Raw genomic sequence first — 27,957 nt, 5'->3', positions numbered from 1 at the left:
TATAATGTCCTTGTCTTCACTGAAACCTTTGAAAGCCTTAAAATTCTAGTTCATCAAATTTTACTGACAAATTTAGGAGTGACCGTCTGTCACTGGGTAGTGGTGGCGCTTTAATTGTCGTTGAATCCGACCTTTTATCGAAATTTATTTGTTGCTCATCCAATATTGAGTTCATTGCAGTTATAGACTGTTTTGCCAAATTTCTTTTTATTTTGTTATCAACACAGAGGCGTCAGATTCTATTACTAAACGATGTATTTTAACTTATACAGCTATTAACAATTAACACTAACCCACCCGTAATTGGGGTTTTCCCAGTCCAACGAATGTTGGGTCTGTTTAACACTCCCAATATATTAGCTTATACAAATAAAAAAAAAAAACAAATACTTTTTAATATAATGTTAAATAATTTTTGAAATCAGTTTCTTTTACTGCCGACTGTTCATAGTTCACATTAAATAAATAAATAAATAATCTATGGTAACAATTATAATAACACCTCAGAACTGCTTTTAGCATTATCGGATCTTGAGCAATATTGCGGTTTCTACTGTGCCGACAATGCGTTTGCTTGACCCGTGTACATCCGGGCTGGCTAAGGATTGATTAATCGCAGAGATGTTGATTAATTGGAGATCGTGAGTTCCTACATAGGGAATATATAGATTCGTAGACAGGGGCACTCCACAGGAAGATGTTCTTTCGCCGCTTCTCTAGGTCAAAGCAATGAACAAATGACAGCGGACCCGGAATGTTGATGGACATATTGTTGTGGTCTACGCCAACTCCACCTGTATCGTAGAATTACTGTCGAAGAGCCGTACAAGTGCAAAGGACCAATGCAGTACACCAATTGCCAGGAATATGTTCATACAGAGTCATATTCTACATTACGAGCTGTACATGGAGTGCGGAGACCTTCAGGTCTCCATCGACTTCCCAGTATATGAGAAGGACACTAGAACCAAAAAGTGCAGCAACTGCGGAGGAAACTTATAGCAACTTGCAGAGACTGTCCATTATAGACTAACTTAAAAAATCGTACAAGCAAGCGAGCGTTAAATTCGAAAACGCGACCTCAAGGAACGCTAAAGGTTTAGTTTCCGCCCGCTTTAGCGTTATCCTTCACACCAGGGGCGTCCAAGCCCTATGCTTGGTGTGCTCATTTGTTTTTGTAATTGCTCTTGAGTATACGAAGAGCAAATGCGTGTATATATACGTGCTCCGCCAATTCAAATTACACAAACAATTTTTCAAATTTTTTTTCAAGTGTTTGTTGTTGTGTCTAAACATTTTTTTTACGAATATTGTTGTTGCTTTGACGAAATGCGTGCACTTAAAAGAAATGAAAACAGCTTGCACTGGACACACGAAATTATCATTGCCTGCGCAAATTTTGGACAAGTAGGTGATGCTTAATTTCTTTTCAGTGTATGAAATAAAAATGAGCTAACGCCATCTTTACTTGTGTCAGTGTCTTGTTATTAGTGTATTGGTGATTTGCTCTTCCCTATGCAGCGTTTGGACTGCCCTGCTTTACACTCTCAACCACAGTTCAATGCGTTTTAATGCTCTAAGATCAGGCTCATATCCAACAGGAAAATAACACCATCAAAAAGTGACAGTAAAAACTGGAATTAAATCGCTGGTGTTATTGCTTCAAAACCCATACTGATTTTATGAACTTCTTGAAAATCACACTCCAAAGCTTAATTTGAAATCGAACTCTAATTATTGCTAGCACCTTCTAGCAACGTAAGTCATAAAAGACTTTCCATAAAATATTTTATCTGCAAGCCATCTCAAAAAGCATCCCGACTGCCAATAATGTAACAATACGATCTTGATGATTCGTGCAAATGACATCAAGAAAAAAAGTCCCTTACCACGTCCAATAAACTCTAAAAATTATAATGGAACTGCCAAACAGTGTCATCTATTCCATCTGCCATCTCATTTATGAAATCAATGAATATGAGCACCATCCAAAGAAATGGCAAAAATTTTACATTACAAATCATTTTACCCTCAAGACTTTTTCAATAACGCCCTCTGTTACGTTTGAGCCGCACTTCAGAATGTACAATGTATTTTCTACGCGTCAGCTTGGTTTCCGAGAATCGAATCGACAAATTCAGCTTAAAAATAACGCTAGTTGTTAGACTAGCCGGCGCGCGTCCATCTGGGCTGAATCAACAGAGACCAAGGTCATAAAGCGGTACACGGAATACCCCGTATACCTTATTAAATATTAATAAAAAAAAAAAAAAAAGCTTAAAAATAATAATTAGGTTGTTGCCGCATCAATCCTCACTCACCCCTACGCCTAGAATACAAGTTTATAATTTACCACACCCTAATTAAATCGATTTCAACGAACGTATGTCTTTGGGGTAATGCCAACAGCACCAATATAGGGAGCATTATGATATGATAGTCCGTAGAATAAACATATATAGCTAGTCTCCCATACAAGAAAATAAATTCATTATTAAAAATGGAAATGTAAAAGGGAGAAGGAGGCGTGGCACTATAGAGTATTTATAAATTTTCCATATATACTTACTGCCGCGCCACGCAAACGTCGATGGTCAAGCAGCAGGCATCGTTGCGTCAATAAATATATTTTTGTTTTTACCACACAAAATCTGTAAATTGACCTCAATTATTGTTTAAAAGCTAACATTTAATAAAACCAAAATATTTTTACATTAAAAAAGTTTACATATTTAAGCTTAAGACAATTTCTTTTAATTTTAAGAAAAGTGTTAATTTATTTAATTTTACAGGTTACAAATTTTGGATGAAGCAGACGAGGAATCAGATTGATCGAAGTCAATTTTTGCATATGAACTGTTTGATTCAAATACAACTGGAGGAGATTCACACGATAATTTCTTAAGACTTTTTCTTGTAATTTGTCCACTGCAGTTAGGAAGATCTAGACTGGCATAATGAAGTTCACGTTCACATATATTTGCTGTTAATGTAACCCCATCATTATTTATCCCAATATCCAACACTGAATCATCAATTAATATTTTTTCATCTTTATTTTTAATTGAGGAATCATTTATAAAAACCGAAGTCAAACGTTTTTCGCAACTGCTTAGCTCCTCTTGTTGCTGTTTTGGGTCACATTTTTGTTTCGGCATTGACCTTTGATTTTTTCTTTTTGAAATAATTGAACTATCACTCTTGATTTGAAGAATTTTATAACCAGTAAAATCTGAGGCATCAGTTAAATTATTTACAGTTTGTACATAGTCTTCATTGCTGATCGAATGAATTAACTTCCTTCCTTCACTAATTGTGTTGCTAAAGTCTTTGCTATCTACATTGCTTAAGTTCGTATCTATCAACGTTTTATTTTGAAACTCGAATTGTTGTTCCAGTGATAAATCAATAATATTTTTCTCTGATTCTGTTTTGCTTTCATTCATCCTACGAGTATCATCCGTTTTTTGTAAATTAAGCTTTGTTTGCTCTTTTTGATCTTCTACTCGCCGTAAATCGAGTTGAATTTTGCCGACTGGTCTCATTTCTAAATATCCACTCTCAAGAATTTCAGATTTATGGGAAACTTCATTTTTTTTAAGCACATTTGATTGCTTTATATTCATATTAGGACAAAAATTTGCAGTGTTAGTCTTCATATCTCGCATTGTATTTTGAAGGAACTTGGGTACTTTGCAATTTTCTAACAAGTTTTGATGTTGTACATTTTTGACATTAGAAAAATCCATTTCCATTAAATCGCTCATCGGCTCAAAGTTTAACGAACTTTTAAGATTTAAAAGTGGTGCACTAGTGGATTTATTTTCCCGAGGATTGATATACCCTACCGTTCCACTGCATGACTGAAACTCAATTGATACATTGCAATTACTCCCATTATAATTGTGTCCTTTTTTTGATTTTAAACAATGATTACAACGTTGAACATCGCATTGGGATGCTTTTAGTTTTGAACCAACTGAATATGCACGTACTCGTGGTGACGTACTATCAACGTCATTTAAATGTCCAAGTAGTTTTCGCATTTTTGTATGTTCGCTTCTACTTCCTATTGAGTAAGCTCTTGCTGGTCGATCGAACCTTCAAAAAGAAAGTAATTAAAATATGACATTAAAGCTTTACTATATGCTATATACTCAAAGTCTGTACAAATTAATAAATATTAACACATATTCGTAGGAAATTTATCTTTCATAGAAAAGTTATAATAAGAGATTATTTATATATTACATAACCTTATTGTCCTCTAAATTATGATGAGCTAAACTACTTTATTCTTAAATTCTCATACTTGATTAAAAACCTGAATGTCCTGAAAGCAGTTTTTAAACCTATTTTTCAATAAACAGAATTTTGTTCTACTCAACGATTAATGTTAATTTTTTTGATATGCCCTTTCCTTGAACTCGTCAGTTTTGACGCCTGCGCGCTAAGTATCCTTTAAGAATAAATAAATTAGGCGTATGTATATGCGAGCATGCACGAAAACAAAGGTCATAAAATTTGTTGCGAGGCATAGGCACCCATGTCTTTTCTAATGCAGGTCAAACTAAATTTATAGAAATATATTTCATTACTTCTTCTTTTTACGTTTTATTATATAGCTTTATTACTTATTAAAGTATACTGTTTAACTTTGCTAACCCCTTCTGTGAAAGTGTCGTGGAAAAGAACCCTCAAAAATTGTTTTTGCTCGGCTTGCTAAACGACAGACAGTGCTGAACCAACGACAGTTTTTGATCGGTATTTAGGGTCAGTGCTCACTCAAGATTGTTTACTTCATAGATACTCGGAAAATTATCTCTGGAGCTTAATCTTGCGGTAAAAAGCTATATATAGGTAAAACTTTATACAGAAACAATAGACAATTGAAGTGGGGCGCAACCAACTTTTAAAATACACTTTGACCTGCGTCGTCTGGCGTCGGCAGCGACGTTCTGTTATTGGCGCGTCAGCATGTGCACCCCGCTGTCTATATTGAACATTGAAATGTAAATAATTCCTAAGTTATTTCTCCGATCGTTTTGATATTATCACAATCGGTCGAAAACATGACTAGGCAATTTTGATTTATTTCAGATTTATGTGATTTATTTCACAAAACTAAAGTTGTAGGTACTCGCCAATTGAACATTTGTTATCGACATATTGGTATCAATGGAAAGGTCTTCAAAATCCCATTTTAATGATACAAAATTTGTCTTAATTTGCTCCAGCAGGAGCAAGGCAGCATTAAATAGATAACGTTTAAGCACTATGCCTAGTATTTTAATGCAAGCGAAGCGAGGGTCCAAGCAAGAAAAGGCAAGGGTGTCATAACTAAGTAAATTTTATAACCTTTTTTGTGTTCGCTCATATATCCACCCTTTTTTCGACGGTAATTCGCACACTGACATAAAAAAAAGACAAGTAACCTTTCTGGCATTTCGAACACATAAATATTTGTGCAGTGACTATTACCACCTATTAGCAAAATACCGAAAACGGACTTGGTGATCGAATTGCACCCTTGATAGGCACTAAGAGCTATTTCGCCTCAGCTCGACAACCTGAGCATAAATACATAAATTCAATATAGACTCTATGACGTCTGCCTATTAATAACAAATCTTTCAAATTTATCTAACTGCTTTCATGCTTTTCCGGAATTTTAAATATTTTTTATTTTTATTTTGGACAAAGCTTTTTAATGCGAATGCATAATTGTTCTACTTCTACTATTTCAGTTACAAATAGAAAGTAGTTTAATTTTATACATACTGGTTCTCAATTTCAAAATCTGTTTCCACTTTCTCCTTCAATTCATCGGGTATATTGATATTAAATCCATCATCGGTAGCATCTAATGCAGCATTTAGTCCTGTGCAATGATTTAAATGATTTGCATTTAAGTTCTCCAACGTTGATTTAATTGGAGTCATAGAAATATAGTTTTCAAAGTCTTCTAAGAATGAAACAGAATTTTTAAAATCTAATCCTCCTTTATTACATTCTAATTGGACATTACCATTTATACGATCAAAGTTGCTGTTGTCGGAAGATGCCAGTTCATCAAGATTTTCTTCAGGTATAATAACTTCAGAGGTTCTTGAGCTATTACATAATGGAAAATATTATTTTATCAAATAAAACGTTAATGAGTCATTTAATTTAAAAGAAAGATTCAATATCAATCAAACTACGTTTGATACTTGTGTTGAAAACGGCAGATTAACATTCTAAATGAGACAAAGTCAGCTTGAATAAAATATATTTATTTAAAAAAAATTGCTTACTTACTTTATTCTGTATGCATCAATAAAATTTTTTTCATCAGGCTCATCCATGCTTATTGAAGACTCATCACTTTCCGCACATTTTATTGGTGTATTTACAGGTGGGCTATTACTATGCCTCATACCTGTGTATGGTCGGGACCCCGATATTGTATTGCACCGATGTCCATGCTTTAAAGTAATGTATGCCTGATTGCTACATTCACTAAATGTCCTGTTTCTAGTAGGCAAGCTATCACATCGTTCTCGTCCATAGCCTATAATATAAATACGTATCAAACCTTATCAGAATATCAATTTATATATTATTATTACACAAAGAAATTAAAAAGGTATAGCGTTGAAAAATATTCAAAATGTATACTAATATCGTCTATGCAAACGTTCGTATAAGAAAAGTCGAACGATTGTGTCATTTTATTTAAATATATGGTAAGCTTAAAAATGCTAAGATTGCCCGGAGACTTTAACACAAGTCCACCCACCATGACAACTTGCAGCAATCAATTTGCAGTGCAAAGCAACAATTACCAGCGGAGTTTGCTTTGAAACAATTACAGCTGTGGTTGGCCCAAGGCTTCACCAGTAACAATTAAGACAATGTATTTATGTCACTATTTATAAATTAATCTAAAACAAACCAAAAAAAAAAAAAGATCCCCGGTTGTATTTTTCTTACTATTATAGTGTGGCGAAAAGCTATTCCTTATTTCAAGAGGATTTTGACGTTTTTGTAAAACGTTTATAGGCTTTGAAGCCTCATTAGCTGATGATGAACGTTTTCTCATTGGTTCATTGTTTGGATCCGATTTCCCTTTGTAAGTGTTGAGAATATTCATGTCAGACTCCGGTTTGCCTGACATAGCGCTGAAAGTACATACGAAATATTCTTTTGTAATTCAATTGGTTACAATAAAAAATAATAGAGCTCCAAAGTGATTTTTAAAAAATGTTATTTCATTTCATTTTTCAAAATATATAGAAATTCGACTTATATACCTTAATATCGTATCATGCATATGTCGAGCTGTTGCGGCGTCCTCAGTTTCCATCCAAAGCTCACCAGAACCTAGCACGCATTGCCGGCCTAACTCCATGTAAAATATACTCTGTGGTGAAGCATGTCCGCATCTAAAATGAATATGAGTTGAATGAGTTACCAAAATTAAAATTGAAATTAAAAAAAAAATTAACGAACTCTTAGGCGTATAAATTGAATGTAAACCTTCAATGATAGCGATAACTTCATTCATAAAAACATTTCTGACAGTGCATTTGCTTCCCTTGCTGTGGAATCTTATCCTAAATGACCTAATCAGACTTAAGCACAAAGGATGCAGAGCCAAATCCTACGCGGATAACCTAGTTCTACTGGTTCTTGCCTACAATCAGCGAACTCATGGAAAACGCACTCGGGCAAACTCTGCGATGGGCAGAGCGAAACGGACTTGGGGCCAACTCACAGAAGACCGAACTCGTACTGTTCACACGAAAATATAAAATTCCGAGCTTCAAACTTCCAACACTTGAAGGAACGCAACTCCGGCTATCAAGAGAGGCGAATTATAATATTATAGTAATTCTGGACTCTAAGCTCTCCTGGCGGAGAAACTCAGAGGAAAGGATGAAAAAAACTCTCTTCATATGCATGAAGACTTTTGGGAAAAATTGGGGACTGCAACCGCACATCATTCACTGGATCTACACTGCAGTCATTAGGCCCATGCTGACCTATGGAGCGTTGGTGTGGTGGGAGGTGGCCAAAACCAACTCCCATCTCAAAAGCCTCCAAAAGATTCAAAGACTGGCTTGCCTGAGCGTAACAGGGTGCATAGGTTATACTCCTCAAGCAGCCCTAGACACTATATTAGACCTGAACCCGATAGGAATTTTCCTCAGGTACATACGGACGGATCGAAGACGGAGGAAGGCACAGGATCTGGAGTCTACTCCACCTGACATAGATGCGCGGCTTTCCTACCGACTTCCACACTGGTGGACGATATTCCAGGCACATGGGTGCACTAATCCGGGAAACATGGGTGTACTAGGAAATGAGATGGCTGATAGGTGTGCAAGGACCGGATCAGCGCTGGCGACAAGCGCAGCGGTGACAGATATTAAAAAGCCTATCCAGTATGCACTTTCAAAACTCACAAGGTCTGAAAGGAGCATGGCAAGCAGACAATAGTCAGCAGTACTGGGCTGCGAAATCTCAAAGACTCTTTGGCCAATGTACAACCCAAAGAGAACACTCGAAGTCCTCGAAGTTAGGATGCTGGCGGGAGTCCTAACGGGCCATTGCCATATTGGCCATATGGCACAACGATATGGCGGTCCATATCATGACTTCTGTCGTAGCTGTATGGACATCGAACAAGAAGAAAGTCTCCAACATCTCCTCTGCGAATGCCCGGCACTCCGATTCATCGGAGTATATATATATATAACATCGAATACAAAGTTATCTTAAGCGATGAGAAGTTTAACTTGGACGGTCAAATGCAAATGTTTTTAAATGTGGAAGGCAGTTTGATTCCTTAAAGGACTCACAGAATGTCTTAGTACACTTTTAAATGAAGTCGTGAAGAATTTCATTAATACCTAGTTTTATTGAATCTTTCGCCTTACCTTTTGTTTTAACTTTCGTTGAACAAAATCTTCAATATCAACTACCTATCATCATCTCCTATGAAAAAAGTTAACCCTAATTGCTGGTTGGCTTTTATTTTTGTATATAAGTATATTAGAAATAAAGGATTTAAGGCGAAGCTTCAGTAGTAGCGGACTGCCATTATGCTCGTGGCAGCATTATCCTATACATTTACGCCCACCTCATAAATGTAAGATTTAAACAAGTGGACAATTAAGTTGGCGCCAACTTTTCGATCCTTGACTAGGCATGCGCAACACACGCATCACTCATGGAAACACCTACACACAAAACGCTAACGTGCGTCATAGTTCGTTCCGCTGAAGCGGGTCGGCGCGATGTTTGTATGCGGTCAGCACGTGCAGCTCCCTTGTCTATATTGACTGCATCGGTCAAATCATAACCGATTGTGTTTTGTGTGTATTTGTTTTTTTTACGATTTTGTTATATTGTTATTGTTTGTATCGTGTTTTTTTCTGATGTGCGGGCGTAGGGGGTAGGCATAAATAAAAATAAAATAAAGCTGAATTATTTGATATAGGAGCACCTATATACAATTTGGTTGCTCTAGCTCTTATAGTTGCTGAGAACAGTTGCTCAAACATTCAGGCGGACGGACGGACATGACTATATCAAGTCACTCGTGAGGTGATCAAGAATATATACGTTTGTGGGTCGCACGCTCTCCTCCTATACATACTTGAGCAACTTCATAATACCCTTTTCCATTTTTTACAAAAATGTCAAATTGTATAAAAACAAATTGCTCTTATTTTGTGCATGGTGGCAAACTCCTGTGTGGCTCCAAGCCTATGATATCCCCACAAAGTTCAAGGAATGCTTAATGTTTAGTTAATTGCATTAACCTAATACCTTTTGATCTTGTGTCTGGGGGGTTAGCAACCAACTCAACCTTACTTCAGATACCTCCGGACACTCAAAAAAACAAGACAGTGCCTCCATTCCAAGTAAAATTACCTGAGAGAACCAGCCCTCAGAGCCACTAAGCTCAAGCAGCCCTTATACCGACGTCTTGAAACTCAATGAACAAGTCAGACCACATACATTTACATTTACACAGATAGTCGATCTGCACTGAAAGCACAAACAATGCTTTAACCGTCAAGGAATGCCGTCAATATATTACTTATGTATAAATAGACACCGCAACATCGAAGGCAATGAATAGCAGATGAACTGGCTCTAACTACAAGGTATAACTTTTGCCATGTTCAGAGATCATAATCAATCCTAAAGAACGCAACGAAACGCTGGGAATCATTTATTAAACTAGTAACTGAACTATTATTATTTTTTTTTTTAATTTGCTGTTTTTATTGAATTTTCTCTTAAATTGAAAGTAACAATAAGTATAAAAATCTTATAATTAATCATTATCTAACAGTTTGTTTAAGCTGTTGTAGGATTGCACGTTCCTATATTCTATCGCTGGTTGGTAGGTCGTTACGACGGAGACGGGAGCGGATGCACAGCCTTGTTTCCTTGTGTTCAGCTATTACCTCTCTGACTGGTTGAATATTTAGGTATTTTTGTATGTTTTCGTTTCGAGCCTACCACGGTGTTCCGGTGATAGTTCGCTGGTGGATTCGACTTTTCAACTCCTTATAAATTCGGCAACCTCTGTAGTTAGCTGTGTGATCACCACCGCAATTGCTGCACCTTTTAGTACTAGAATCGTGTTTGCTTGCTGGGCAGTGTGTGGAGTCGTCAAGCTACAAACACAAACTACGCACACCGGGCGAAGTGTGCAGTATAACCGTGTGTGGCCATATTTTACAATTTATAATTGTGGACGGGCGTTGCGTTTATCGTGATTCTTAACAGTGATCTACGATGCAGTAGAATTTTTATACACTTTGAACTTTGTAAAAAATGGAAAAGGTATGATGCAGTTGCTCAAGATGTATGTTAACGGGAGAAGGCGTGCGCGACCCCATAAAGTTATGTATATTCTTGATCGTCGGCGATGAGTCGATATGCATGTCGCTGATGTTTGAGCAACTGTTTCTCAAGGAATATAAGAGCTTAAGAACCAAATTTGGTATATAGTGCTCCTTATATATACTTTTATTTCCTCCCCCTCACCCACAGAATCGAAAAAAAACCTATATTAGGCAGTAGAGAGAATTTTAAAATCTGAAATATATCACAAAATTGCTAGTCATGTTTTGGACCGATTGTGAAAAATTTAAATTTTCGATAAATAAATTAGGAATTATTCACATTTATTTTAATATAGACACGCGGGGTGCGCGTGCTGACCGCATACAACGTCCGCTGCGAGCGCGGTCCGGCGTGCATGCTGACGCTACAGCGAAACGAGCTTGACGCGTTAGCTGCGTTAGCGTGTTTGTGAGGCATGCGTGTGTTTGCTGTTGATCCTAGTCAAGTGTGATGTTAATGTTGGTGGCCCAACTTTAACCTGTCCACTTGTTTCTTTATCATGTAGAGCCTGAGTAATTTCTGCAGGTGTTACATCTATGCAATTCAAGATCACTTGTAAACCCTTGCTGCATTTGAATTGAAACATGTAAAAATTAATTTTAGTGTCGTTGGATAATATTCTAAAACTGTCTTCCGACTTCGTTTGAACTTTTGTTTCACGAATATTACCCCGTAAAGGAATTATGTGAATTGTCTTGTCCATGAGCTCTATGATTTGCTCACAAGGGCATTGGAACTTTTCTCCCGTATATATCCTTTTAACGCCATCTTCGGGCGGCAGATCATCTGAGTTATCTGCTAGAATTTTAAATCTATTGGTGGTGTTAAGTTTTTCGCTTGTTCAAATTGCTGCGGGTCATTTTTGGTCTTGGCATTAGGGGGCTTAACTTCCCTTTAATTTGAATATAGCGATACATTCCAGTCTGCATGAGCGGGGCCATCGCTTGCGTTGTTGGTCAAGTGAAGTTGGTTTTTGGTTGCTTTTGTTTTGATTGTTGATTCATAGGGAGCTTTTCTTGCCGTCGATGACACATAGGGAGTGAGGGTTCCCAACGATGGGCTTGAGCCAATGATGGGTTTGTAGTTGCTATTGCGGTAGTTAGAGAGACTGTTTGCTAGTCACCGCCTCCTGGCGGTCACCATGTCTCCTGGCCCATTGCATGCTAGCTTTTGCTTGTTCGATGCTTTCTCAATGCAATCGATGCTGTGAGATGGTAGAGCTGGAGACCAAGAACAAGCTCATTCACTTATTAAGTGCAAGTGGTCAATTTTTAGGTCTGACGTAATTGACCGTTCCATAAGTACTGCATCAGTTGGCTCGCCTACAAAAGAGAAGTACGCGTTGTTTCGCTGAAAAGAAAGCCGGCGTTTGTCTTGCTCGCGCTATCTTTGCTTACGAATGTCGTTATGATTCATCTTTTTAGTTTTTATTTTATGTATTTATAATTATTAATTAGTCAATTAATTAATAAATTTAATATTTAGTACGTTTTCATCGCACTGAGCGTCTTTCCGCGTTTTACACTAGTTATACAGTCTCACTGCACTTTAGCCTTGTAGGATTTATATTTTTGCCGGGGTTCCATAAAATCACGTCTGCATGCGATGACGGTTTACGTTAATTTGAATTGTTAATATACAAACATATATTTCCAAAAAAAAAATCACACACATAGTGTTCTTATAGTAACTATATACGTATATATGCAAGTTTAAAAAAAAATTGACTGAAATTGATATTAAAACTTTAATTTGTAAAAATAAATTACAATGTTTAGAACTTTGATAAAAAATTTCAAGTATTTCAAGTAATTCTTTTTTGCCGTTATTCCATATATTTGTAATCCATATCGCCAGTTGGGAGCAATGCATATTTTGTAAAGCTTAACCTTGTTGTCTAACGACAGTTTTTTGCTGACTAGAAGCAATTTCATGTTATTAATTCTGCCTTTGATAGTGGCTATTATACTTGAAACGTTTTTGCAAATGTTAGTCACTTGTCCAGATGTATGCCCAGATACCTGTAGCTAGAGTGATGCTCCAAGAGCTGACCCTGCAAGTTATCTGGACAGAGGCCCGCTCGCAGAGCATACGTAACGTTGGCACACATGCTTGCGTTTATCCCGATATTCCAACGATTTGCCCATTCTGCGAATTTGTTTAGGTATTGTTGCAATATACCTCCGGCTTCAAATATACATTTACTTCTGGTCAGAATCGCCGTGTCATCTGCATAGGTGGCGATGAGCAGATCCTTAGAGTCTTCCATGCGGATCATAGATCCATTGGGCATATCATGTGTGAAGAGGGTGTATAAAGTGGGCCCTAGAACACTGCCCTGAGGCATACCAGCTTGTGTAGACTGCACATTAGACTCCGCACCATCCAAGACAACCGTAAGCAAACGGTCCGCTAAGTAACTGCGTACTACCCACAGTAGTTGGGGCGGTAGGGGTGGCTTAAGCTTAGCCAGCAGACTATTTTGCCAGACTCTGTCAAATGCCTGTTGTCCTTTGCTTCAAACCCCTCCAAAATGAAATTTACAACCCTGTTAAGCTGCTCAGGTGTACCATGAGATTTACGAAAACCAAACTGAAAGGGAGGGATTTTGTCTTTTATGCTTTCCAGTCGAAGTAGGCGAGTCAAAAAGCATCGCTCAAAAAGTTTAGCTATCGTAGGAAGTAGGCTGATCGGTCTATATGAGTCAAGTCATGATGAACTTTTTTCTGGCTTATGTATCATACAGATCCTTGCTTTTTTCCAGGGTTTCGGGCCCAATCTAAAAACAGCGTTGAACATTAGGACCAGAAGCATTAAAGCTTTAACTGACATAACTTTGAGTGTAAAATTATCTAATCCGTCTTCGCCTGGAGCTTTGCTAACTTTTAACTGTTTAATGTGTCCGTTAACTTCCTCAACTGTAATGGGTGCTACCGGGGACATAGTTGTTCAGGAATCTCAAGCTCTTGTTCAACTCTTCTCCGCAAATGCTTCGGGTCTTTTTTTTTGGGGATCTGGCCCAGGAACCGTCAGGCTTTCTAATTGGGAATTTCGGTGACACCGGTTGCTTATTTTTTTTAGCCAGAGTCCACAAGGAGTGTTTTTGACTTGAATTAGCGGAAGTATTGGATAGTGCGCATCCTCGATGTCTTCTGGTAGCACAATTTCTAGGTTAAGATCCAGGCTTTCCTCCAATTCCTGACAAAAAAAAGTCTATATTCGCCCCTCTGGGCATTAATCGACCCATTTGTGACATGATGACCAGAGCGGAATCATATATAACGACTAATGGTAGATGATCAGAGGAAAGCTAATACTTTGTCGTTATGTTGAGATGTTGTTGGCTGAGTCCATTGTAAACAAAAAAGTCTATGTGGCTGGGTGTTCGATTTGTATCCGCAGGAAAGTGTGTTGCATAACCTGTTGCCAGAATTTAAACAGAGAAGTTTTGTACAGCATCCTGCCAGCAGCTACCCCTCGCGTCGCTTCTAAAACTTCCCCAAAGTCTGCTTTTAGCATTAAATTCACTGTCAATTACCAAGGACAGTAAATATTATGATTATTTTATTTTTTTCTTTTTTTAAGAAAAAATCACTGACATGTATGAGTGAGTGTTTCTCAGCAACTATAAGAGCTAGAGCAACCAACTTGGTAATGTTAGGTGCTTATGCATATGTATTAACTTTTATTTATTATTTACTTTTTATTCCTCCGTCCTCCCAAACTCGACAAATCGATATTAGGCAGTACAGAATCTTTAAACAAATTGAAATAATCCCAAAATGCCTAGGTGTTTTCGACTGATTGCGGCGATAGTATAACTTAGCATTATTTCTACATCAATTTTCAATATAGACATGCGGGGTGCAGTGCTGACCCCAACAACGTCGCTGCTGAGCTACAGGAAACCGAATTGTGAGCGTACCGCTGTGTATGTGTTATGATGCAGGTTTTTTGCTGCGTTGCCTAGTTAAGTCACTAAAGTTGTGGCGTCAACTGTAATTTGTCCACTTGCTTAATGTTTGATTTTAATGATTGAAAACAATGTACTAATTTTATTTGTTAATAAAAAATTAGCTAACAAACAATTGCGCATTATTTTAAAAAGCTCCTAACATTTGTTATTGACATATTGGTATCAATGGAAAGGTCTTCCAAATCCCTTTTTAATGATACAAAATTTGTCTTAACCCATAAAGTACTCATTAAAAAATTGTATCTTTTGTAAAATACAGGTTTTTGAATTTTTTTTCTAGATTTTAAAAAAATAATATTGGGATGCAAAATGTTGCCCCTATCTATATTAATAGTGACTACAGAAATATTTTCAAAAATCTTATTGCTTATATTTTTTATGATTTTTTGAAAAATATTATTGTGTTTGAGAAGTGACTAATTTTTCCTTCTTCTCATACAAAATAATAATTTTCAAAAAATCAATCAAAAATCACAATTTGCTTATTATAAACTATTATTTATTTTTTTTTTCATTAAAAAAACGGACGGACATGGCTATATTGACTCAGTTTATCTTGCTGATCAAGAATATATACTTTGTGGGGTCTGCCACGCCTCCATCTCCCTGTTACATAAATTTGCACAACTTCAGAATACCCTTTTCCATTTTTTACAAAAATGTCAAAGTGTGTAAAAAATAATGTACATATAGAAGTAATACTTTTCACGGAGGAAAATTAGTATATACTAATAGCAATATTCCTTTAAGTGGATTCTTAGCTCTATGTCATCTTTGAAAATCTTTGTCATATTATGTAAAATGAAAAGATTACTCACCTTCTAATTGTAGTCAAAAGAATTTCAACTTCTTCAACTCGATCTTCACCAATAGGAGATTTTTCTGGGCCAATACATACAAATGTAAGAGATTTACTTGTCAAGCAGCAATGATAATTTCCCGTGATACCAACATTTTCGGATATTCCTTTTCTTTGGACAACAACTTGCCATACGTGATCTATGGTAGAAAAAGCATATACCTTAATAATGTAGAAATTATAATGGTTTTTATTTGTGCAGTGCATTTGATAATTATGCTTTAACATTGTTTTTCGCTGAAACTATACTATATGATACGAAAAATAAGTTGGACGTAAACAACTTTTACATACACTTTGATTAGGGCATCGCAACAAACACACGGACGCACTCACAAGCACGGACGCACAAAACGGTGAACGCGTTGCAGCTCATTTTCGCTGGCGCACCCTGCTCTCCTTCTTATGTGAATAACACCTAAGTTATCAGACCATTTTGAAATATTCGGCTTCGGTCGAAAACATGACAAAGCGTTTTTTTTTATTTATTTTACACTTTTTCGTTAAATAGTGGGGGCGTAAATCGTTCTTTTTTATTAAAAAAAAGAAATAAAATAAAGGCAAATAGGCTCTGGTATAGAGCATACATACCAACTTTAATTGCTATAGCTCTTATAGTCTCTGAGTTCCCGTTGCTCATACATCCAGACGGGCAGACAGACATGGCTATATCGACTCAGATTGAGTCAAGAATTTAAATACTATATGGGGTCTGACAGCCCTCCTTCTCCATGTTTGAAAAATTCATAATAGCCTTTTCCATTTATAAAATATGTCAGTTTATAAAAATGGCATAAAATACAAGGTTAAGCTAGGCACTAGACTAGATCTTATACAAATCAGATTTTCTAAAATCCCCCTAGTGCACCCAACTTTTACATACATATACTTAAATCAGGGAATCGCAGCAAACACACCAACACATGAGCATTAGCGTCAAAGCACATTTTCGGAGCAGCGCATGGTGCAGCAGCAAACCCTTGCTGGTGTCTATATGGAAAATTGAAATTGGAATATTTTGGATATCATTGATCCGACTGGGCTTTAGATTTTGCGTGCTGAATTGAAACAAAAACCTCATATTTCGATTTGGTGGGCTTAGCTCTAAAAAAAACCTACACGTTCTTGTTTTTCACACAGACAGAGTTTGTCTTGCTGATCAAGAATATACTATTACACAACCTTTGTTACCCTATTTCATTTTTTATCAAAATGTCACAGCTGCCAGATAGGCTTATATCAGGCTTGATCCAGTAGATCAATCAGTAATAGTAGTAGCTATTTGTAAGTCTAGCATAGACGTCACATCAACGAAATCTGTTTGAAAGACATGGATTAACGGGTGATAATGGGCAGGAACTTTAATCAGTTTTCTCTACTTTACTTATAGTAATGCCTTGTCATGCCCAATGACTTTTTAAAAAAACTGACAACTACCGACTTCTTTAGTTTTTCTTTTCAAAATGTGTGCGCAATTTTCATAGATATGTGTAATTCGTCAACAAAAGTAGTTTTTGTTGGTAAAAAATAAATAATATCAAATTTATAAAAGTAGAAAATAGTATGTGCTTTCATGATGACTTCCTCATCACTGTATAAATAGAAGTATCTGCTAAAATGCACTGGTGTTAGCAAGGGTTGGTGCTAACAAAAATTATATCAGAAATATCGAAAGTCCTTCACAGGATTAAATTTAAAAAATTTCGCCGTGAAATTCGTAAACCTGCATTGTCCAGTTAGCACAAATAGTTTGAAAGAGAGGTATTAAATAATGAATGAATCTATATTGTTGGCTTGCTAGAGTTTGTAAAATGCGGCCGGGAAATTCGGAAAAACGGATTTTTTAAATTGCCTTGCTTCAACATCTAAAAATGTTCCCTAAAAATCTGTAAATGATGTTTGGCCAGAAAATAATTTGAAAATGCTACCGGAAAAGCTGAGTTTACCATTATTTCTTGATAAAAATATCAAATATTGGTATGCAAAAAGTTGCCCCTATTAATATTAATAGTGACTACAAAAGTTTTTATAAAAATATTATTTCATATATATTTTATGATCTTTTGAAAATTATTATTTTGTAAGAGAAGTGACTAATTTTTTCTTCTTCTCATGCAAAATAAAATGTTCAAAAAATCATAAAAAATATAAGCAATAAGATTTTTGAACAAACTTTTTTGCAGTCACGATTAGTATAGATAGCGGCAACTTTTTGCATCCCAATATTTTTTTTTAAAAATCTAGAAAAAAAGATCAAAAACCTGTAGTTTACAAAAGATAGAATTTTTTAATGGGTACTTTATGGGTTAAGACAAATTTTGTATCATAAAGGGAACTTGGAAACCTTTCCATGAATACCGAATAGTCAATAAACAATGTTGAATGTGAGCTACCTCAACTTAGTTTTCAATTACTTTGGCCTCTGTGTAATTATATTATAATTAACAAAAAAGTAAGTATATAGCATATTACCTAAATAATTTTAAGGAATTTGGAAGTTTAAAGATTGCAAAGATTCTTATATTCTACAAGATACCTATATATTCACTGTATAATATGCAGCATTAAGGAATACAAATATGTAAAGCCCTGGTTATAAATAAAAATAGACCACGAAAGTCTCATTATTTCCATACTCACAAATGCGTTAAGCTGGAGAGTAGTTAAGAAGCCTCGCCAAGTCAAAACTTTCTTTATTTTTGGCAACATATTGCTTCTTTGTGAGTTTTTAATTTGTTCGACATTCGGAGTAAAACAGCAAATCTCCAAAAATCTTTGCACAGCTATAATCGCAACTTTTTAAAAGTGTGTTTCCTTCTTCGGCGCCGAATCACATGAAGAAAATACATACACACCAGTGGGCGGCAATTGTACCACTTTTTAAGCACAATGGTAGCACACAACAAGTGGACAAATTAAAGTTGGGTGCCACTAACTTTTAGATACACTTTGACTAGGGCATCGCTGCAAACACATGCATGCACTCATAAACACATACACACAAAACAGCTAACGCGTCATAGTTCGTTTTCGCAGAAGCGTCAGCAGCAACGCCGCCGCTGCGTCGGCAGCGACGTTTGTATGGCGCGCCAGCACGTGCACCCCGCTGTCTATATTGACCGGCATCGGTCAAAATCATAACCGAGCGTTTTTGTCATTTTTTTTTTAGATTTTTTACTATTTTGTTATTGCTTAATATCGTGTTTTTTCGATTTGCGGGGGAGGGGGTAGGAAATAAAAAATATAAAATAAAAGCGTTCGGGTATGGATATAGGAGCACCTATATACCAAATTTGGTGCTCTAGCTCTTATAGTTGCTGAGAAACAGTTGCTCAAAAACTCAGACGGACGGACGGACATGGCTATATCAACTCATCTCGTCGAGCTGTCAAAAGAATACATATACCTTGTGGGTGCGCCATGCCTCTCTGCCCTGTTGCATACATTTGAGCAACAAGTAATTGTCTTGTGGTCTCAACCACCATTTCGCATGTGTGTGGCAGTACTACCATGGTGTCCGCGTTGTGGTTTTAAGGGTGTGTTCATCTTGCCGTTCTCTGATACACACATGTATACATACAAGCTAAATACACATATTATATACATATGTAAATACACATGCATGCAAACATACATATACATATGTACATTGAAAGCCATTTTAATTTAGTGGGAAATTTATATTTATATTTAGTGAAAATGTCATATATTTGGAGGAAACACAGATTTTCAAACTGAAGTCAAATCATATACGAGTTGATTTTAGGTGATACGGATATATGATATGATTTTAAAATCTTTATCACTTGGGTCATAATTGTTCAGTCATATAAAGTTTTTAATGCATAAAAAGTAGTAGTGTTTAAGAAACGTTATTAAATTTCTAATAGTATAAATACATTTCTTCATTATAAATGTTTTAATTCATGATTTTTAATTAAACAAAAACCTTTAAGAAAAATCTGCAACACTACAATTCGCTATTAGAGTTCAAAATCATCTCGATTCAGAGGAATGGTACCCAATATTCACATAAATTTATTTGATTCCGAGGTTTTACTTCAAAAATTAGTCAATGACTTAAACCAATACTATTTGCTTAAACACAGTTTAAAGACATTGAGTGTTTTATGTGTATTTAATTAAAATTAATGAGCACAACTATTGTTAACTTTTTGCCACCTTTTTTTTGCACATTTGCGATTTTAATTGCGATTGGTATTCACAAGAAAAGGACCAACAGCTGATAGCATAACAGTGTTGTCATGGACCTCAGTTGTTTTTAGCAGGCACAATACTTAAATTTTCTCCATTGAAATTAGAAGCGATAAGTCAGAAAAATGGTATTATTTTCCGCACCATGAAATATAAAAATAATAAGACACAATCGTCTCTGAAAACAGTGATAAATCAATAAATACACAAGTCGGCATATATATTTTGTCATACTTTAAAATTAAATCTACTCAAAATTTGAGCCAAACTTTATGGACATCATTGGTATCCAATGGAAACGGTCTCAAAATCCCTTTATAATGGATACAAAATGTTATCCAAGCGCATCTAAGTACATGAAAAATTGTATCTTTGTAAAATCAGGGTTCGAACATTTTTTCAGACACATTTAAAAAAATTTGAATGCAAAAAGTGCCCCTATATATATTAAAGTGACCTGAAGAAAAGTTTTTTTAAAAATTTATTGCTTATATTGTTAATGATTTTTGAAAATTATATTTGTATGAGAGTGACCTAACTTTTCCTCTGTGTAGAAAAAAATTCAAGGAACCTTATTTACAAAAGATACAATTCAATGGATACTAATGTAAGATAAATTCGTATCATAAAAAGGATTAAAGACCCTTCCATTAACCAATATGTCCAAACGTTAGCTCAAATTTTGAGTAGATTTAATTTTAAAGTATGACAAAATATATATGCCGACTAGTGTACATTGAAGGACATTGTTGAATTAAGGGTAGCAACTAAAGAGTTAATTAGCATTGAAGCGATGGGCGTTAAATCGGCGTAAATACACCGAAAAATTAAATGTCTGTCGTGATGTACTTGAGCTAAAATCTGTAGCACCCGCGAAATTGATTAATCAACATTTTAATGCATGATTATATTTGATTTGGTACAGCAGCAATATTTATTATTTAATGCTAAAAAATATATCTATTATTTTTATTAATTTGTTCTAGAATTATAGAGACGCGAATTTCATACATATATTTGACTTTATTTCAGACAAATTCAGTAATTTTCCGAATGGCCCCTAAGTTATCTATTGGATGATAGCACTAAGCATGTATGCTTATGTATGGACATCAATACATCTTGAAGCCAATTTTTAGTATATTTTGCGGAGTGCGAAATTACACCATCGTGTTCAAAGATATATTCCCCAAAGTCAGAAAGCGTTGATATTCATGGAATTAGATTACTTTGTGAAATACACTTGGAATCTTTCTGGATTTAAAGTCGTTAAACTCGTTACTTCTTTTTGGAGCATCACCAGTATACACGTCAGATTCATCGCTAAAAATAATAGACTTCCAATGTCTCTGAACCAGTACGCATCTTTAGTTGGGTGCAACAAACTTTTTAATACACTTTGACTAGGTAACGGAAGCAAACACTTAAGAGTGAACTCACATACACATTTAGAGTTTAATGAAACACAGGACTTAACCGCTATTTTTTATTACACTCTATTTTTCTTCTTAATATGTTCTAGGCGATCGAAGCAAATTATGTAAATGATATTTTACGTATATGTATCTTCTAGATAACAAAAGCTTGCGTTCAAATTTTTTGTTTTACTAATTATAAATTAAAACAAGTGGACAGGTTAAAGTTGGGCGCCACCAACATTTAAATACACTTTTACTGGGGTATCGCAGCAAACACACGCATGCACTCACAAAAAATACCACACAAAACAGCTAACGCGTCACAGCTCGTTTTGCTGCAGGCAACGTCAGCAGCGACTTGTATGGCGCGGTCAGCACGTGCACCCGTGTCTATAATTGAAATGTAATAATGTTAAATGTAAAGTAAATGTAAATAATTCCTAGTTATTTATCGATCGTTTGAAATTTTCACAATCGGGCAGCTATAGGAGCACCTACATACCAAAATTGGTTGCTCTAGCTCTTATAGTCTGAGAATCACGCACTAATACAGAAGGACGGACGGACAGACGGACATGGATTATCGACTCAGCTCGTCGAGCTGATCAAGAATATATACTTTATGGGGTCTGCCAAGCCTCCATCTCCCTGTTACATACATTTGAGCACTTCATAATACCCTTTTTCCATTTTTTACAAAAATGTCAAAGTGTATTAAAATGTCAAAGTGTATAAAAAAAACAAACAATTGAAGTCCAAAAATCGATTTTCTCCTGTCTTTTCTTTTAAGTATACCTATGTTATATTTACTTACAAATAAAGTTTGCAACGAATGTTGGGGCGGTTTAACACTCCCAATCTGTAAGCTTGTCAAATTTAAAAACAAATCTTAATTTTTAAATACTTTTAAATTTAACTTTAAAAATTTTTTGAAATCATTTTGTTTTATCGTCGACTATTCATAGTTGACATTAAATAAATAAATAAAAAAAAAAACGGCACCAAGCGTATAAATTTCCGTTGCGAAACACTTCTTTGTAGGAACTTCGTCGTACCTTACCATAAATAGCTCCTTTCCTTGTTTCACAAAAATGGGTTAAATTAAATCACAATGACTCCTACTGCAGAAATAATTTTTTCTAGATTAGATAAATGTGAACATTTGAAGTACTTAATGCCATTAGTTTCAAGTACATTTTAGAAGCAACACATATGTAGACTGATAGTTAATAAAAAACTAAGCTTTACTTTAAAAGAAGAAATTTTACGAATGTAAAGCGAATAATGCTACGAATGAAGAAACATTTCGGTACATTCCTTGCTAAAACTATGTTGTGCTTAAAAGCTTACTGCTAATGATCAGCTTTTTAAAGATCACTAAGTAAAGTTTCTATTATAAATCGGTATGTTTTTTTTTTTTGGTATAAAGCCAAATAAAAACCAAAATAAAAAATAGTTTTGTTTACAATCGGTACACAAATAAAGTCACATACTTTAAAATAATGTGAATTGTGATTTTAATAACAATTTGTACATACACTAGTAAGCATATATATTTTGTCATACTTTAAAATTAAATCTACTCATAATTTGAGCTAACTTTATGGACATATGGAATCAATGGAGAGTCTTCAAAATCCCTTTTTAATGATACAAAATTTATCTTAACCCATAAAGTATCCATTAAAAAATTGGAATCTTTTGTAAAATACATGTTCTTGAAATTTTTTTCGACATTTTTTTCATTAAAAAATAAATATTGGGATGCAAAAAGTTGCCCCTATCTATATTAATAGTGACTGAAGAAAAGTTTTTTTTAAAAATCTTATTGCTTATATTTTTTATGAAATACAGGTTCTTGAAAATTTTATTTCTACACAGAAGGAAAAATTAGTCACTTCTCATACAAAATAATAATTTTCAAAAAATCATCATTTGTATACAATTTGACTTTTCAAAAAAAACAAGTTGGACAAATTAAAATTAAAACACTTGACTACGGCATCGCAGCAAGCACACGCATGCACTCATGAAAACATACACATAAAACAGCGGATGCGTCACAGCTGGTCGCTGCGTCGGCAGCGACGTTTGTATGGCGCGTCCGTACGTGCGTACGTCAAGAATATATATACTTCCATTTTTTACAAAAATGTCAAAGTGTATAAAAAAGGTAAGGTGTCCAAATTTTTAAAATAGGGGGGATATTTTCTTCATTAGCAAGACAAACTGAGTTGATATAGCCATGCCCGTTTGCATGTATGAGCTACGAGAACTAAGAGAATATAAGTTTGAAAACATCATGATACTGTTTTCCATTTTTTAAAAAAAAGCATATACGTATATGTATGTACGTATGTATATGTGAGCGCAAAGTGTATTATAAAGTTGGCTGCGCCCAACAATCTTAAGTAAGTGAAATTCCGCTAGCGAGACTCGATCGCCCGTTGGTAAGTATCGCCACTTTAGTAACTTTACTGTTATTTGACTTACCATAGTTTTGGTAAACTAGATCGGTATTATTTGAGTTATCCTTTTGAATTGAGACAAGGCTATCCAACCATTTTTTTAAATCAGTTTCTGTATTCAATACGATTCCGAAACCTCCTTCTCTTGATGAAAGACCCAAAACATATTTGTGTTTGGTATCAAAGCGTCGATTTATGTTAAAACATTTTTTTAATAAAATAATTCGCTTAGGTCCTGCTCCATGCATAAATTTTTTTTCCGTATCGTAATATTCTAATCGCGCTGGACTCGTTGCAGTTTCTTTATAAAGAACAAAAAACTTTTTTTTCATTGTTTTTAATTTTTTGTGGTACCCACGTAGCACACAACTGTTATCCATCGTGGAAGTCATTTTTATTACGAAAATATTAGTATTAATTCTGCAATAAGAAAACGGTATATGTATGTATTAATCAATCAATCAATTAAATAATCACATTCAATAAAACGAAGCGATAATTTTACACCGAATTGCACTTAGTTTTATAATCATGCCGTCATAGAAGGCAATAAAACCTTGTGTGTCTAAGCTGACCTGCGAGTGATCTCACACGCACGCACACACAATATTAGTGCGTATGTGATGAAGCCGCGAATTAATGCGTGCTGATGAGAAAATGCCCAGATAGGAATTATGTCTAATATCATTAAATTTATTTACATAATTATGACAAGAAACATATCTTAAAACTAGTAAGGCCTTGTAAATAAATACAAAACTTTTTTAATTCAAAATGCAAGCGCTTAAACTGCTTCCAGACAAGCGTAAAAAGCGACGTTTTACAGCGCTTGTCGAAAATAACGTTAAATTTGGATTAAAGACTTGGTTCGTAAACTGTTTGGAAAATAAGAAAATCCTATTAATAGAAGAAAATGTAATATCTTCAATATCGATAATTTTGTTACAAAGACAATTAACAAGAAAGTGAATTAAAGTTAAGCTGTTAACGCGAAAATTTAAATGTTAAAATGTCTGTCATTTATCCAATCACTCTGAAATGTTCATAATCGGTCGAATATATGGAAATCTTTTTTTAATTAGTCCGTATAATATTATGTTGCGCGCGTCAATCATTTTTTTTTTGCGGCTGAAAGAGGACATACAATTTTTTATTTTTTTATTCCCTCCCACGCAAATCGAAAAAAGATATATAAGGTTGTAAAAAAATATTTAAAAATCTGAAATAAATCACAAAATTGACTGTCATGTTTTCAACCGATTGTGAAAATTTCGGAACGATCGGATAAATAACTTAGGAATTATTTACATTTCGATTTCTAATATAGACAGCGGGGTGCACGTGCTGACGCGCCATACAAACGCCTGCCGACGCAGCGGCGGGCGTTGCTGCTGACGCTACGCGGACAAGAGCTGTGACGCGTTGGCCTGTTTTGTGTGTATGTGTTCATGTGTGCAGCGTGTGGGTTGCTGCGATGCCCTAGTCAAGTGTATTAAAAGTTGGTTGCGTCCAGCTTTAATTTGTCCACTTGTTTTAAAATGAGTCTGTGGATTCATATAATCATACTAACTTTATCAAATTCATAGCAACGGACACTGTCATAAAGAGAATATGGAAATATTTTCATAGTTTTGTCACTATATGTTCTATATCCGATATATATATTTAAGCAACATTTTATGATGATTAACATTATACAGTACATAAATGTAAAATGACCCAGTGTCGCTTAAAACGCCCCTTTTAGATTTTGACTGGCGTGGACTAGTAGAAGTAATTTCCAATTACGTATTAAGGCTAATTGTTTGGAGCTGCAAACTTTATCATACACTTCTAAGTAGTAGAGCAATGGAGTAAACACATGCACGCACGTACAATCACATACACACATAACAGCTTACGTGTTACAGTAAGTTCTCACGTCAGCTGACAGTGACGTTAGCATGGCGCGTCAGTTAGCGCACATACATTCGTATGTGTTTGGAAAATTAAAATATGAATAACTCCTAAGCTATTTATGCGATCGCGATTAAATCGGCTAGAGTATAATAAAGCTTGTGTGTGATTTTTCACCGTTTTATTTAATTTTATACAGGAGCACCTACAAGACCTTACCACAATTAATTGGTACGGCAACGATTTTTTGGAATGTGCAATTTTCAATGAGTTACAGTGGTGTCCAAAAGTAGTTGGTTAACATTTTGAACATACTTTATTGACATATTGGTATCAATGGAAAGGTCTTCAAAATCCCGTTTTAATGATACAAAATTTGTATTAGCCCATAAAGTACCCATTAAAAAATTGTATCTTTTGTAAAATACAGGTTTTTGAAATTTTTTTCTAGATTTAAGAAAAAAATTGTTTTTGGATGCAAAAAGTTGCTCCTATCTATTATACTTTTAATAAGAATTGAACAAAAATGTTCAAAAATACTTTACTAATATTTTTTGAATTTTTGAATGGGAGGAGCTTAGAAAAAAGTGAGTTTCAACTGTTTTTGTTTTTGTAGTCACTATTAATATTGATAGGAACAACATTATGCATCCCAATATTTTTCCTAAAAAAAAGTAGCAATAAAATTTAAAAAACTTGTGTTTTACAAAAGATACAACCTTTTAATGGGTACTTAATGCGTTAAGGAAATTAAAGGAATTTTTAAGTCCTTTTTTTTATACCAATATGTCAATAAAGTATGTTCAAATGGTGAGTACCTTTAACATTACTTTTCTCCAAATAGTTTTGGACACTATTGTATATTTGAGTCGGGATATGTAGACTTTATATGCAAGTGTATACACACTTCATTAACAGAGCTTATATCTTTATTTCAATATAATTTTTGAGCGAATTTATCATTTTATTCTTTTTATTAGTTTATATCGAGTTGTTGAAATGATTACAAATAGATTTATTATATATGGAACCATTGAAAAACCACTAAAAAAACCTCAAACATATGAAACGAGTATAATTATGCTCATTTTGAAAAGGAAATAGACTCAAATTTCATCATAAGTTTCAAAAAATACATATGTACATAAATATGCATACAACTTAACAGTAAAGACAACATTTTGAAACTTTGTTATTGTTGTAATTGACCCTCGATAATATATACATATGAAATCTTGTTCTATTATATTATTATAAATAATTTTTTTGCTTAAAATTATCTGATTTGCGCTTCCCAAGTATCAAGCTTGTAAAATATATATGTATGTACATACTACATATGTACATATGTATGTAGTTGAATTATGTTGATAACAAGACTATCAAACCTTGTTTAAGCTAAAAGTAATTAAGATTAGCAGCTTTTATCAGTAAAAACATTGTTAAGTTTTACCTAAAGAAAAACGTCTGCATACATACATGTAAATACATATGTACATACATATGTAGTATGAATTTATGAAAGTTCGTTAAATATGTACATCCATACAGTTGAACTCACCTAAATATGTATAGTTTACATATTTGGAAGTGCATTCATGATTGTATGTATGTACATACATACATACATATATATGTATATAGATTAGTTATCTGACCTTTCGAAGAAATATACATAAATATCCATAGTACAAACATTATGTATTTGCTTATATATGTAAGTTTATATGCATACATACATACATCGTTAAAATTGAGTAGAACAGCTAAACATGAATGTATGTATGTATATATACATATGACAGTAGGTAAATACATACATATATACCTTATAAAAAGCGTTAAAGGATTGATAATTATTATACTTGTTTTTATAATGTAATATAAAAAGCATGTGTACGTACAAATATGTATCTATTTATGATAACATACGTATATATGATATACATACATACATATGTATGTATCTACAACCCCAGCGTTTAAAAAAAATTCCTACGTACTACCTCACATGCATAATGCGCATCAACGATTAGACAAGCATATCTAAATACATATTTCCTCGTTTATAAAAACGTTTTAGCACTTTCATAGGCACACACTTAAATCACTTTGGAATTATTGGAGTTACCAATAATCAAGCTGAGTTGTGCTTATTTAGTCGTATGATATTAATACATACTCCGAAATCAGTTGTCATATATTTGTATA

At 34.6% G+C, this 27,957-nt stretch overlaps 1 protein-coding gene across 4 annotated transcripts; it reads right to left on the bottom strand.

Moving 5' to 3' along the window:
- Nucleotides 1-2,749: 2,749 nt before the first annotated feature.
- LOC108607873 (insulin receptor substrate 1) lies at nucleotides 2,750-27,957 on the bottom strand. Of its 4 annotated transcripts, none has more exons than XM_033294685.1 (9): nucleotides 27,753-27,875; nucleotides 23,876-24,270; nucleotides 15,709-15,889; nucleotides 7,296-7,427; nucleotides 6,976-7,163; nucleotides 6,301-6,553; nucleotides 6,029-6,114; nucleotides 5,782-5,962; nucleotides 2,750-4,101 (listed from the first exon to the last, which is right to left on the bottom strand). In XM_033294685.1, the coding sequence occupies exons 1-9, from the start codon at nucleotides 27,770-27,772 to the stop codon at nucleotides 2,787-2,789; spliced, it is 2,751 nt and encodes a 916-aa protein (XP_033150576.1). In that variant the 5' UTR covers nucleotides 27,773-27,875; the 3' UTR covers nucleotides 2,750-2,786. The 4 variants fall into 4 exon arrangements, with proteins under 4 accessions (XP_033150576.1, XP_033150575.1, XP_033150577.1 ...); XM_033294684.1 differs by having other exon boundaries at nucleotides 5,782-5,965; nucleotides 27,753-27,874; XM_033294686.1 differs by lacking the exon at nucleotides 27,753-27,875 and adding an exon at nucleotides 27,929-27,957 and having other exon boundaries at nucleotides 2,751-4,101; nucleotides 5,782-5,965.

This window comes from Drosophila busckii, unplaced genomic scaffold, assembly GCF_011750605.1.
Source record: "Drosophila busckii strain San Diego stock center, stock number 13000-0081.31 unplaced genomic scaffold, ASM1175060v1 chrUn_01, whole genome shotgun sequence".
NCBI lineage: Eukaryota > Metazoa > Arthropoda > Insecta > Diptera > Drosophilidae > Drosophila > Drosophila busckii.
The sequence above is the reverse complement of the archived record's forward strand: the minus strand, read 5'-3'. Positions and strand labels throughout refer to the sequence as shown.